The sequence below is a fragment of the Corvus moneduloides genome, unplaced genomic scaffold (assembly GCF_009650955.1).
Source record: "Corvus moneduloides isolate bCorMon1 unplaced genomic scaffold, bCorMon1.pri scaffold_118_arrow_ctg1, whole genome shotgun sequence".
NCBI classification, from domain to species: domain Eukaryota; kingdom Metazoa; phylum Chordata; class Aves; order Passeriformes; family Corvidae; genus Corvus; species Corvus moneduloides.
The window spans coordinates 64,814-78,604 of record NW_022436882.1 but is presented as its reverse complement, the minus strand read 5'-3'; the positions used below and the strand labels follow the sequence as shown (position 1 = coordinate 78,604).

At 61.6% G+C, this 13,791-nt stretch overlaps 1 protein-coding gene and 1 long non-coding RNA gene across 2 annotated transcripts in view; both read left to right on the top strand.

Annotated features, from left to right (window-relative positions):
* Positions 1-13,791, top strand: part of LOC116438802 — a 42,424-nt gene that overhangs the window by 19,366 nt on the left and 9,267 nt on the right. The window contains 8 exon segments of the mRNA XM_032097804.1: positions 1,190-1,419; positions 3,172-3,345; positions 5,904-6,133; positions 8,056-8,341; positions 8,825-9,094; positions 10,536-10,580; positions 10,583-10,817; positions 11,420-11,526. Coding sequence (XP_031953695.1) covers positions 1,190-1,419; positions 3,172-3,345; positions 5,904-6,133; positions 8,056-8,341; positions 8,825-9,094; positions 10,536-10,580; positions 10,583-10,817; positions 11,420-11,526 — 1,577 coding nt within the window.
* LOC116438813 lies at positions 6,140-6,777 on the top strand. Its single transcript, XR_004237932.1, has 4 exons — positions 6,140-6,246; positions 6,331-6,408; positions 6,501-6,693; positions 6,742-6,777. It is a non-coding gene; the product is annotated as an uncharacterized LOC116438813 (long non-coding RNA).

Sequence of the window (13,791 nt, the reverse complement as noted above, 5' to 3'; positions counted from 1 at the left end):
TCCCTTTCTGGCCGGTCTTTTTTTTTGGGATCAGTACTTGGCAGGCCTGTTTACCTTGTTTGGATCCATTTCTGGCATCCCTTTTGGAGTTATTATTTGGCATCCGCATTGCCTTTAATAGCTCTCCTTCTGGCAGCCCCCATTTGAATCACTTTGGCAGCCCCCTGAAGTCACTATTTTGCAGCCCCCGTTGACTATGATAGATCCCTTTCTGGCAGCCCCCCCAGACTCTTTATTTGGCACCTCATTGATTGTAACGGGTCCTTTTTTGGGGTTGGGATGCCTGAAGGAGCAGCCCCAGTGTGCTGGGGTGTTTGCGGTTGTTTGGGGAGGTTTGTGGTACGTGCAGGACCAGCCCCAGCGCATTGTGGTGTCTTGGGGTGCAGAGCACCTTTTTCCGCTCACGTTTCCCGCCCTTTTTCCCCTCACGTTTCCCGCCCTTTTTCCCCCTCAGCTTTCCTGCCCTTTTTCCCCTCACGTTTCCCGCCCCTTTTTTCCCTCACGTTTCCCGCCCTTTTTCCCCCTCACGTTTCCCGCCCTTTTTCCCTCACGTTTCCCGCCCTTTTTCCCCCTCACATTTCCCGCCCTTTTTCCCCCTCAGCTTTCCCGCCCCTTTTTCCCCTCACGTTTCCCGCCCTTTTTCCCCCCTCACGTTTCCCGCCCTTTTTTCCCCTCACGTTTCCCGCCCTTTTTCCCCTCACGTTTCCCGCCCTTTTTTCCCCTCACGTTTCCCGCCCTTTTTTCCCCTCACGTTTCCCGCCCTTTTTCCCCTCACGTTTCCCGCCCCTTTTTTCCCTCACGTTTCCCGCCCTTTTTCCCCCTCACGTTTCCCGCCCTTTTTCCCCCTCACGTTTCCCGCCCTTTTTCCCTCACGTTTCCCGCCCTTTTTCCCCCTCACATTTCCCGCCCTTTTTCCCCCTCAGCTTTCCCGCCCTTTTTCCCCTCACGTTTCCCGCCCTTTTTCCCCCCTCACGTTTCCCGCCCTTTTTTCCCCTCACGTTTCCCGCCCTTTTTCCCCTCACGTTTCCCGCCCTTTTTTCCCCTCACGTTTCCCGCCCTTTTTTCCCCTCACGTTTCCCGCCCTTTTTCCCCTCACATTTCCAACTCCAGTCCCTCCATTTTCCCCAATGCTTTTCCCCTCACATTCCCACTCTTTCTCAACCATATTTCCCCTGTTTTTCTTCTCTAGTTTCCCGCCCTTTTTCCCTCCCGTTTTCGCCTCTTTCCCACCCCACTGGGACATGGAGGACACGGCACCATGGCCCCGAACGCTGCCCCACAGCCCCCCCGGCCCCGCCCCGGGCAGGAGGTCACGGAAGCTGTTCCCGTCGTGTTGCCGATGCAGTGGAAGCCGACGGTTCGTGCCGGCATGTTCACCCCCATGGCGAAGGTCTCGGTGGCGAACAGCACCTGGGGCAGGTATGGGGCAGGTTTGGGGCAGTCTGGGTGCGGTTTGGGGCTGGTTTTTGGGGCAGCTTTTGGGTCAGTTTAGAGCAGTTTTGGGTGAGGTTTGGGGCAGGCTTTTGGGGCAGGTTTAGGTGAGGTTTGGGGACGGTTTTGGGGGGCAGGTTTAGGTAGGGTTTGGGGCAGGTTTTTAGGGCTGGTTTTTGGGGCAGGTTTGGGGCCAGTTTAGAGCAGTTTTGGGTGAGGTTTCGGGCAGTTTTTGGGGCTGGTTTAGTTGAGGTTTGGGGCAGGTTCAGGTGAGGTTTGGGGCACGTTTTTGGGGCAGGTGTAGGTAAGGTTTGGGGCAGGTTTTTGGGGCAGGTTTAGGTGAGGTTTGGGGCAGGTTTTTGGGGCAGTTTTGGGTGAGGTTTGGGGCAGGTTTTTGGGGCAGGTTTAGGGGAGGTTTGGGGCAGGTTTAGGTGAGGTTTGGGGCCGGTTTTGGGGGGCAGGTTTAGGTAAGGTTTGGGGCAGGTTTTTAGGGCTGGTTTTTGGGGCAGGTTTGGGGCCAGTTTAGAGCAGTTTTGGGTGAGGTTTAGAGCAGTTTTGGGTGAGGTTTGGGGCCGGTGTTTGGGGCAGGTTTAGGTGAGGTTTGGGGCAGGTTTTTGGTGCAGGTTTAGGTGAGGTTTGGGGCACGTTTTTGGGGCAGGTTTGGGTGAGGTTTGGGGCAGGTTTTTGGGACAGGTTTAGGGGAGGTTTGGGGCAGGTTTAGGTGAGGTTTGGGGCAGGTTTTTGGGCAGGTTTAGGTGAGGTTTGGGGCAGGTTTTTGGGGCAGGTTTGGGTCTCACCCCTGCGTGCTGAAGGCCCCGCCCGGGCCCAGCAGCTGGAACAGCCGGTGCCGCGTCCGGGCGCTGTTCCCGGAGAACAGGAAATGCTCCAGCGGCACCGGGCGCTGCGGGGTGCTCAGCACCCGCACTCAGCGCCGCTTTGTGCGCCTGGAAGGCAGCAAAATGCCGTGGGATTGGGAAAACACGGGATGGGAGCAGTGAAAGGGATCCCCCCATCCCCCGTGTCCGCAGTGCCACCGTCACCCCCCAGCCCAGAGCCCCCCCAGCCACTTCAGGGCCACGCGGGGAGCCCCAGCACCCCCAGATGCCCACGGCCCCTCAGGGGTGCCCAGCGCCCCCAGAGCTGGGTGGGGGGAAGGTGGTGGAGAGATTTCTTTGCCTTCTCCTTGTGCTGCTGGGATTTGGTTGGGAATAAATTCCCTCCGTGTGCCCAGGCTGGGTCTGGTGTGCCCGTGCCACTTGAAAGGGTTCAAGTCATTGTACCTGTGCGAGTATAAGATACAGGGTAAAAGTTAGCAAATATTGGCCACAAGCTTAAGGCACAGAATGTAACTTGGCAAGAAACGGGGAACAAACGTCACAGAAATGATGAACAAAGCTTGCTGAGAGCAGTCGAGAAACTGCTGAAACTGCAGCCAAGGAGAGCCTGTGCATGCCTAGGGGAGAAAGGTGCAAAGAGAAAGTGCAAAGGGAGGAAGATTGTGGCAGCTGGGGGGTGATGGGGGTCGGAGGAACTTTTATTACCTGTTCTGGTTCTTATCTGTTCCCAATAAAGCTTCCCAGTTCGGCCCGGTGCCGTTTCTTGGGGGGCGATGGGGAAGGACTTGGGGGTGGGGGCAGAAGCCGGGGATGGATCGGGAATGGGGACCCCCGTGTGTTCCCCCCGTGTCACCCCGCTCTGGGGGGGCCTTGGGAGGCAGCTGAACCCCACCCCGGCACCCAGCGAAGCCCAAAAGGCGCCGGGACCCCCCTGAGAAGAAGGAGCGGGAGAAGGGCCGGAGAGAAGAGGAGAAGCAGGTGGAATTAGGAAGAGGAGGTGCAGGAAGAGGAAAAGCAGCAGGGGAAGCTTGGGGTCGGCGGCCGCTGTGTCCGCCGCGGCGCCGGGAGCATCCCGCAGGTGAGCGGGGAGGGGGAGCTCGGCCCAAATCCCTCGGGGGTTGCCCCAAAGCTTGGGGTCGCCGTCGTTTTCAGGCTCGGGCAGGAAGGGGCGGGTGAGCAGCAGGGCCTCGGGGTAGGGCACGTCCGGGGCGGCTCTGGGGGTGCGCCCCGCTCTCGGGGGGCTTCTGGCTCAGCAGCAGCAGCAGCAGCAGCAGCAGCAGCGTCGTGAGGGTGCGGCCGGAGCCCTCGGAGGTGAGCTGGGCGGGCGCCCGGGTCGGGGGGTTTAGGGGAGGGGGTTTGGGGGAGGCTTGGGAGGTTGTGGGGGTGTTTCTGTGGGGATTGAGGGGTTTTGGGGGTGATTTTTAGGGGTAACTGGGTTCCTTTTGGTGGTGACTTAAAGGGGGTGTGGGGGTTAGTGGCGATTTTAGTGGTTGGAGGAGGGGTTATGGGGGTTTGTTGTGGTTTTTGGTGTCTGACAATGTGGCAGCGCCCGTAGATTGGAATTGATCCCTTTCTGGCAGGCCTTTTTTTTGGGGGGGGCATCACTATTTGTCAGGCCTGTTTGCCTTGTTTGGGTCCATTTCTGGCATCCCTATTGGGCTTATTATTTGGCATCCGCATTGCCTTTAATAGCTCTCTTTCTGGCAGCCCCCATTTGGAATCAATATTTGGCAGCCCCCTTTGATTTGAAAAGCTCTCTTTTTGGCAGCCTCCTGAAGTCACTATTTTGCAGCCCCTGTTGACTATGACAGATCCCTTTCTGGCAGCCCCCCCAGACTCTTTATTTGGCACCTCATTGCTTGTAACGGGTCCTTTTTTGGGGTTGGGGTACCTGAAGGAGCAGCCCCAGTGTGCTGGGGTGTTTGCGGGTGTTTGGGGAGGTTTGTGGTACGTGCAGGACCAGCCCCAGCGCGTTGTGGTGTCTTGGGGTGCAGAGCACCTTTTTCCCCTCACGTTTCCCGCCCTTTTTCCCCTCACGTTTCCCGCCCTTTCTCCCCCTCACGTTTCCCGCCCTTTTCCCCCTCACATTTCCCGCCCTTTTTTCCCCTCACATTTCCCGCCCTTTTTTCCCCTCACATTTCCCGTCCTTTTTTCCCCTCACGTTTCCCGCCCTTTTCTCCCCTCACGTTTCCCACCCTTTTTTCCCTCAGAAGCTCACCCCAAATCCCTCGGGGGGTCCCCAAGCAGCGTTTTCCTTTGGGGGGTGTTTGGAGCTCGCAGCTTCCAGAATGGAGCCCCAAATCTCTTTGTGGGTCCCTGGCAGGGTTTCATTTTGGCACGGGGGCGATGTTTGGATCCTTTGGGACCCCAAAGCTGAGCTGCAAATGGCGCTTTGGGGGATATTTTGGGGGCTCCGTGCCGGTGCCTGGGTGGGAGGGGGACATCGGTCTTGGGGTCCCCCAGGAGAGCGGTGGAGGGGAACGCCGGGAGCCCCGGGATGGGGTGAGGGGAGAGGGGCGATCCCGGAGCTGGGGGACCCCTGGCAGCCCGGAGAGGGGGAGAGCCTGGATAAGGGGGGACCCCTGGGATTGCTGGAAGCCCGGAGCAGAGAACCAGGGGAGAAGGGACCCCTGGGAGCCCCAAAACCCCCCGGATCATCCCTGAGTGGGACCATGGAGAGGGGGAAGCCCAGGAGCCGTGGGACCCCGATGAGGCCAGGGAAAGGAGAGTCCCAGGACCCCAAAGTGGAGAGATCAGAGAGGGGCAACTGGTGGGAGGGTTTTTGGGCTGAATCGTGGTGGTTTGGGGTTTTCATGGACACAAAAGCCCCGGAGACTCCCAGAGATGGACCTGGTCGGGAGGAACCCGCAGCCCAAGGCACTCAGCCCTTGTTTTTCCCCCAGACCAGGATTTGTCATTCCCAAGGCGTGGCCGGATGGAGGAGGAGGAAAAGCCCCAGAGATCCCCCCCGAGGAGGGGCTGCAAACGCAGCTGAGAGAGATTGGAGGAGGGGTTATGGGGGTTTGGGGTGTTTTTGGTGTCTCACAATCTGTCAGCGCCCGAAGATTTACATCGATCCCTTTCTGGCCGGTCTTTTTTTGGTGGATCAGTCCTTGGCAGGCCTGTTTGCCTTGTTTGCATCCATTTCTGGCATCCTTATTGGGGTTATTATTTGGCATCTGCATTGCCTTTAATAGCTCCCTTTCTGGCAGCCCCCCCAGACTCTTTATTTGGCACCTCATTGCTTGTAACGGGTCCTTTTTTGGGGTTGGGGTACCTGAAGGAGCAGCCCCAGTGTGCTGGGGTGTTTGCGGGTGTTTGGGGAGGTTTGTGGTACGTGCAGGACCAGCCCCAGCGCGTTGTGGTGTCTTGGGGTGCAGAGCACCTTTTTCCCCTCACGTTTCCCGCCCTTTTTCCCCTCACGTTTCCCGCCCTTTTTCCCCCCTCACGTTTCCCGCCCTTTTCCCCTCACGTTTCCCGCCCTTTTTCCCTTCACGTTTCCCGCCCTTTTCCCCTCACGTTTCCCGCCCTTTTCCCCCTCACATTTCCAACTCCAGTCCCTCCATTTTCCCCAATGCTTTTCCCCTCACATTCCCACTCTTTCTCAACCATATTTCCCCTGTTTTTCTTCTCTAGTTTCCCGCCCTTTTTCCCTCCCGTTTTCGCCTCTTTCCCACCCCACTGGGACATGGAGGACACGGCACCATGGCCCCGAACGCTGCCCCACAGCCCCCCCGGCCCCGCCCCGGGCAGGAGGTCACGGAAGCTGTTCCCGTCGTGTTGCCGATGCAGTGGAAGCCGACGGTTCGTGCCGGCATGTTCACCCCCATGGCGAAGGTCTCGGTGGCGAACAGCACCTGGGGCAGGTATGGGGCAGGTTTGGGGCAGTCTGGGTGCGGTTTGGGGCTGGTTTTTGGGGCAGCTTTTGGGTCAGTTTAGAGCAGTTTTGGGTGAGGTTTGGGGCAGGCTTTTGGGGCAGGTTTAGGTGAGGTTTGGGGACGGTTTTGGGGGGCAGGTTTAGGTAAGGTTTGGGGCAGGTTTTTAGGGCTGGTTTTTGGGGCAGGTTTGGGGCCAGTTTAGAGCAGTTTTGGGTGAGGTTTCAGGCAGTTTTTGGGGCTGGTTTAGTTGAGGTTTGGGGCAGGTTCAGGTGAGGTTTGGGGCAGGTTTTTGGGGCAGGTGTAGGTAAGGTTTGGGGCAGGTTTTTGGGGCAGGTTTAGGGGAGGTTTGGGGCAGGTTTAGGTGAGGTTTGGGGCAGGTTTAGGTGAGGTTTGGGGCCGGTTTTTGGGGCAGGTTTGGGGGAGGTTTGGGGCAGGTTTTTGGGGCAGTTTTGGGTGAGGTACAACACGGGTTTTTGAGGCAGGATTGGGGCCAGTTTAGAGCAGTTTTGGGTGAGGTTTGGGGCAGGTTTAGGTGAGGTTTGGGGCAGGTTTTTGGTGCAGGTTTGGGTGAGGTTTGGGGCAGGTTTTTGGGGCAGGTTTGGGTGAGGTTTGGGGCAGGTTTTTGGGACAGGTTTAGGGGAGGTTTGGGGCAGGTTTGGGTGAGGTTTGGGGCAGGTTTTTGGGCAGGTTTAGGTGAGGTTTGGGGCAGGTTTTTGGGGCAGGTTTGGGTCTCACCCCTGCGTGCTGAAGGCCCCGCCCGGGCCCAGCAGCTGGAACAGCCGGTGCCGCGTCCGGGCGCTGTTCCCGGAGAACAGGAAATGCTCCAGCGGCACCGGGCGCTGCGGGGTGCTCAGCACCCGCACTCAGCGCCGCTTCGTGCGCCTGGAAGGCAGCAAAATGCCGTGGGATTGGGAAAACACGGGATGGGAGCAGTGAAAGGGATCCCCCCATCCCCCGTGTCCGCAGTGCCACCGTCACCCCCCAGCCCAGAGCCCCCCCAGCCACGTCAGGGCCACGCGGGGAGCCCCAGCACCCCCAGATGCCCACGGCCCCTCAGGGGTGCCCAGCGCCCCCAGAGCTGGGTGGGGGGAAGGTGGTGGAGAGATTTCTTTGCCTTCTCCTTATGCTGCTGGGATTTGGTTGGGAATACATTCCCTCCCTGTGCTGCACCTGAGCCCCTGGAGATGTGGGGCCGGGCAGCTCCAGGAGGTGAAAGTGCTGGAAAAGGGGATTTTGGGCACTGCCAGCACTGAGAATCCCAGGAGCCAAGGGGGTTGGGGAACAGACAGAGCCCAAAATCTCTGTGTACAGGGGGGTTTGGGCACTCCTCGCGCCTGAAAATCCTGGGAACAGGGGGGTTGTGGAAAACCCAGAGGCCTAAAATGATGGGAAAAGAGGAGTTGGGGTTCTCTCAATCTCAAAAATCGCAGAAAAGTGGGGAAAACCCTGAAAAAAGAGGAAGTTGGGACAACGCCCTTCACCCAAAAAATGCCCCAAAAGAGGTTTGGACCCTCTTTATCCTCCCGGTCCTCCCATTCCCAAGGGTCCGGGGCACCCCAAATCCCAACCCCGCAGCTCCAGGACCCCCCAAAGGCCACCTTGGACCCCCCAAAGGCCGGGCAGGCTCAGGGCCAGCAGCAGCAGCAGCAGCCAGGGGACGCTCCGCGCTCCGTCCATGGCGCCTCGGGATGCCGGGAGCCCGGGAAGGGTCGGTGCTGCTCCCAGTAAAGCGGCGGCGAAGTGGGGGGGAGTGGGAGTGGGGGCGCAGCACCCCGAAAAGCGCTCAGCCAATGGGAGCGCGGCGTTGTTGTGTCGTCATCGGTTGCCGGGTAGAGCCTTGGGAAAAAGAGTCCCCTAAAGAAATTGCAGCCAATCAGAGCGCGCGTGGGCGGTGACTCATCGGTTGCCAGGTAGAGCCTCTGGAAAACGGGCCCCAATCGGGCTCGGCCAATCAGAGCGCGTCCGAAACACCTCCAGCCAATCACAGTGCGCCCGAAACCACGCCCGACCAATCAGAGGTGGCGTCTGTGATGACCCCGCACTGGTCCGGACTGGAGCTCCCAGTGCAGCGCGGCTGCTTTGGGGCTGGCGGCACCTGCCCGGCGCTGGCCATGGGGCGAGTGGCGGCAGCTGGGGCCGTACTGGTGGCACTGGTGGTGCTGGGAGCCCCCCCGGCTGCGGGCGAGAAGCTCTCGAGTGAGCGGGGCTGGGGCGGGCCGCGGTGGGAAAGGGGGAAAAGAGGGAACAAAAGGGGTTTGGGAGCCCTAAATGGAGGGGGAGGGGGAGGGGACCCCCGAAAGGAAGAGCGGGAGGGGCTGAGGATTGGGGGAAGGTGAGGAAGGGGTGGGAGAGGGGGGAAAGTGGGGAAAAGGGGAGGGTGGGACCCCGAAGCGGAGCGGGAGGGGGGAGGGGATTGGGGGATTAGCGGGCAAAGGGTGGGAAATGGGGCAAAGGGGGAACGGGAGCCGCAGAGTGATCTGGGGAGCGGGCGGAGGTGGGAGGGGAGGGGCCGGGAAAGGGGAAATGGGGAGGAGGGCGGGAAGGAGGCAGCGGTGCCGCGGGCAGGAGGGTCCCACGGCGGCCGTGGGGCACAGGGGGTGCGGGGCGGGGATCCGGGGGGGCCCCCGGAGCTCGGGGGGTGCTGGGGGGGCACCCCTGACCCGTGTCCCGCACACACAGCGGTGCTCCAGGAGATGTTTAAGGCTGAGTGTTACTACGTTAACGGCACGGAGCGGGTGAGGTTGGTGGTGAGGAACTTCTACAACCGGCTGCAGTACGTGATGTACGACAGCGATGTGGGGCACCACGTGGGGTTCACCCCCTTTGGGGAGAAGGTTGCCAGGGCCTGGAACAGCAACCCGGATTTCATGGAGCAAAGACGGGCTGAGGTGGACACGGTTTGCCGGCACAACTACAAGGTGTCCACCCCGTTCACAGTGGAGCGCCGAGGTGAGCGTGGGGCAGAGCGTGGGGCAGAGCGTGGGGCAGAGCGTGGGGCAGAGCGAGTCCCCTCGGGCCCGGCCCCGGGAATGACCCTGGAGCCCCTCAAAACCTCCCCGGGAATCACCGCAGAGCCCTGAGCCCTCCTTGGGCCCATCCCCGGGGCCTCTTGTGCATCCCAGTTCCTCCCAGTCCATCCCAGTACCATCTCAGTCCTTCCCAGTTCCATCCTAGCCCCTCCCAGTACCATCCCAGTCCCTGCCGGTGACATCCCAGTCCCTCCCAGTGATACCCCAGTCCCTCCCAGTTCCATCCTCATCCCTCCTGGTGCCATGCCAGCCCCTCCCAGTTCCATTGTAGCCCCTCCCGGTGACATCCCAGTCCCTCCCTGTGTCAAAACAGTCCCTCCCAGTAACATCCCAGTGTCAACACAGTCCCTCCAGTAACATCCCACTGCCATCCCAGTCTCTCCCAGTGCTATCGTTATCCCTCCCAGTGACATCCCAGTCCCTCCGAATGTCAACACAGTCCCTCCCGGTAACATCCCGGCGCCATCCCAGTCCCTCCCAGCGCCATCCCAGTCCGTCCCAGTGACACCCCAGTCGCTCCCAGTTCCATCCTCATCCCTCCTGGTGCCATGCCAGTCCCTCCCAGTACCATGCCAGCCCCTCCCAGTTCCATTGTAGCCCTTCCCGGTGGCATCCCAGTCCTTCCCAGTGTCAACGCAGTCCCTCTCAGTAACATCCCAGTCCTTCCCAGTGACAACGCAGTCCCTCCCACTAACATGCCCCTGCCATCCCAATCCCTCCCAGTTCCATCCCAGTCCATCCCAGTCCCATCCCAGTCCCTCCCAGTACCATCTCAATCCTTCCCAGTGACATCCCAGTCCCCCCCACTAACATCCCAGTCCCATCCCAGTTCCTCCCAGTGCCATCTCAATCCTTCCCTATGCCATCCCAGTCCCTCCCGGTGCCATCCCAGTCCCTCCCAGTTTCTCCCAGTACCATCTCAATCTCTCCCAGTACCATCCCAGTCTCTCCCAATTCCATCCGAGCCGCTCCCAGTAACATCCCAGTCCCTCCTTGTGCCATCACAGTCACTCTGGGTGATATCCCAGTCCCTCCCAGTGACATCCCAGTCCCTCCCAGTCCCTCTCAATGCCACACCAGCCCTACCCCGTCTCTTCCAGTGCCCCCCCAGTGCCATTCCAGTCCCTCCCAGTACCATCTCAATCGTTCCCAGTGCCATCCCAATCCCTCCCAGTCCCTCCCAGTTCCATCCCAGTCCCTCCCAGTGTCAACACAGTCCCTCCCACAAACATCCCGGTGCCATCCCAGTCCCTCCCAGTACAATCCCAGTCCCTCCCAGTCCCTCCCAATGCCACACCAGCCCTCCCCCGTCTCTCCCAGTGCCCCCCAGCTGATCCCAGTGCATCCCCGCTCTCTCCCAGTGCCCCCCAGCGTGTCCATCTCGCTGGTGCCCTCGAGCTCCCAGCCCAGCCCCGGCCGCCTGCTCTGCTCCGTGATGGATTTCTACCCTGCCGAGATCCAGGTGAGGTGGTTCCAGGGCCAGCAGGAGCTCTCGGGCCACGTGGTGGCCACCGACATCGTCCCCAACGGGGACTGGACCTACCAGCTGCTGGTGCTGCTGGAAATTCCCCCCCAGCGCGGGCTCAGCTACACCTGCCAGGTGGAGCACGTCAGCCTGGAGCAGCCCCTGAGCCTGCACTGGGGTACGGCCCGGCCCCACAGCGCCGGGGGGAGCGGGGGAGGCACTGGGGGGGCTGGGAGGGGGATTGGGCTGTGCTGGGAGTAACTGGGAGGGAGCGTGAGAGAGCCTGGTTTAAACTGGGAGAGGGGCTCGGGGGTCTGGAGGGGCTGGGAAGGGGCTTGAAGGATGTTGGGGAGGGTGGGATGGGGTTTTGGGGGTGCTGGTGGGCGCTGGGAGGGAGTTTGGGGGTGCTGGGAGTAAGTGGGAGGGATTGGAGTGAGCCTGGAGGGGCTGGAAGGAGATCGGGGCTGGGAAAGCGGGGCTTGGGATGAGGTTGGTTGTGCTGGGAAGAGCCTGGGAGGGCTCTTGGGGAGTCGTGGTGGGGCTGGGAAGGGACTGGGAGAGGTCTGGGGGTCGTGGGGCGGTGGGGGGCAAGTGGGAGGGGGCTGTGGGATGCTGAGAGGGACGGGAGGGGCTTTGGTGGGTGCTGGGGAGGCTGGGAAGGGGTTGGGAGGAGGTTTCAGGGGGTGCTGGGTGGGCTGGGGGCGAGTGGGAGGGTGCTGGGAGGGTCTCGGGGCGTCTGTGAGAGGATTTGGGGGGTGCTGAGCCCTGCGGACCCCCCAGAGATGCCGCCGGACGCCGCCCGCAGCAAGATGCTGACGGGGATCGGGGGCTTCGTGTTGGGCTTCGTCTTCCTGGCGCTGGGGCTCGGCTTCTACCTGCGCAAGAAGGTGAGGGGGGGTCCCGGGGGTGGCGTCCCCCCTGCCCCGGAGCTGTGTGAGCTCCCCCCGGGGCCCCCAGCCCGGTGTCACCCCCTTTGCTCTGCCCACAGAGCTCCTGAGCCGGCGGCGGCCGCAGCCCCTCCCCGTGGCCTCGGGCCCGGCCGGGACCCCCCGCTCCGTCCCCGCGCTGATTTTGGGGGGGTCGTGTGTCCCCCCCAGCCCCGCTGGCACTCTGCCCCCGCCCGGCTGCTCCCAGTGTTCCCAATAAAGCTTCCCAGTTCGGCCCGGTGCCGTTTATTTGGGGGGCGGTGGGGAGGGGCTTGGGGGTGGGGGCAGAAGCCGGGGATGGATCGGGAATGGGGACCCCCGTGTGTTCCCCCCGTGTCACCCCGCTCTGGGGGGGCCTTGGGAGGCAGCTGAACCCCACCCCGGCACCCAGCGAAGCCCAAAAGGCGCCGGGACCCCCCTGAGCCGCCAGGGGAATTTGGGGAGGGGGCGCGTGGGGGGCGCCCAGAGCCCAGCGCTGCCCCAGCCCGGCCTGGGCCGGCTCCATCCCGGCTCCTCCCGCGGGGTGCGGCGGCGTCGGGAAAAGGGGGGGCCAAGGGCGGGCGCTGGGCCCGGGGGGAGCAGGAGAAGGGATGGAGGAGGAGCAGGAGGAGGAGGAGGGGGGGTGAGGAAGGAGCGGGAGAAGGGCGGAGAGAAGAGGAGAAGCAGGCGGGATTAGGAAGGAGGAGGAGCGGGAGGAGCCGGGCTGGAGGCGGAGGCGGGGGAGGAGGAGCGGGAGGAAGAGGAGCGAGAGAGGAAGAGGAGGAGCAGGAAGAGGAAAAGCAGCAGGGGAAGCTTGGGGTCGGCGGCCGCTGTGTCCGCCGCGGCGCCGGGAGCATCCCGCAGGTGAGCGGGGAGGGGGAGCTCGGCCCAAATCCCTCGGGGGTTGCCCCAAAGCTTGGGGTCGCCGTCGTTTTCAGGCTCGGGCAGGAAGGGGCGGGTGAGCAGCAGGGCCTCGGGGTAGGGCACGTCCGGGGCGGCTCTGGGGGTGCGCCCCCGCTCTCGGGGGGCTTCTGGCTCAGCAGCAGCAGCAGCAGCAGCGTCGTGAGGGTGCGGCCGGAGCCCTCGGAGGTGAGCTGGGCGGGCCCCCGGGTCGGGGGGTTTAGGGGAGGGGGTTTGGGGGAGGCTTGGGAGGTTGTGGGGGTGTTTCTGTGGGGGTTGAGGGGTTTTGGGGGTGATTTTTAGGTGTAACTGGGTTCCTTTTGGTGGTGACTTAAAGGGGGTGTGGGGATAAGTGGCGATTTTAGTGGTTGGAGGAGGGGTTATGGGGCTTTTAGCGAGGTTTTTGGTGTCTGACAATGTGGCAGCGCCCGTAGATTGGAATTGATCCCTTTCTGGGAGGTGTTTTTTTTGGTGGATCAGTACTTGGCAGCCGTGTTTGCCTTGTTTGGGTCCATTTCTGGCATCCCTATTGGGGTTCTTATTTGGCATCCGCATTGCCTTTAATAGCTCTCTTTCTGGCAGCCCCCATTTGGAATCAATATTTGGCAGCCCCCTTTGATTTGAAAAGCTCTCTTTTTGGCAGCCTCCTGAAGTCACTATTTTGCAGCCCCCGTTGACTATGATAGCTCCCTTTCTGGCAGCCCCCCCAGACTCTTTATTTGGCACCCCATTGATTGTAACGGGTCCTTTTTTGGGGTTGGGGTACCTGAAGGAGCAGCCCCAGTGTGCTGGGGTGTTTGCGGGTGTTTGGGGAGGTTTGTGGTACGTGCAGGACCAGCCCCAGCGCGTTGTGGTGTCTTGGGGTGCAGAGCACCTTTTTCCCCTCACGTTTCCCGCCCTTTTCTCCCCTCACGTTTCCCGCCCTTTTTCCCCTCACATTTCCCGCCCTTTTTCCCCTCTCGTTTCCCGCCCTTTTTTCCCCTCACATTTCCCGCCTTTTCTCCCCCTCACGTTTCCCACCCTTTTTTCCCTCAGAAGCTCACCCCAAATCCCTCGGGGGGTCCCCAAGCAGCGTTTTCCTTTGGGGGGTGTTTGGAGCTCGCAGCTTCCAGAATGGAGCCCCAAATCTCTTTGTGGGTCCCTGGCAGGGTTTCATTTTGGCACGGGGGCGATGTTTGGATCCTTTGGGACCCCAAAGCTGAGCTGCAAATGGCGCTTTGGGGGATATTTTGGGGGCTCCGTGCCGGTGCCGGGGTGGGAGGGGGACATCGGTCTTGGGGTCCCCCAGGAGAGCGGTGGAGGGGAACGCCGGGAGCCCCGGGATGGGGTGAGGGGAGAGGGGCGATC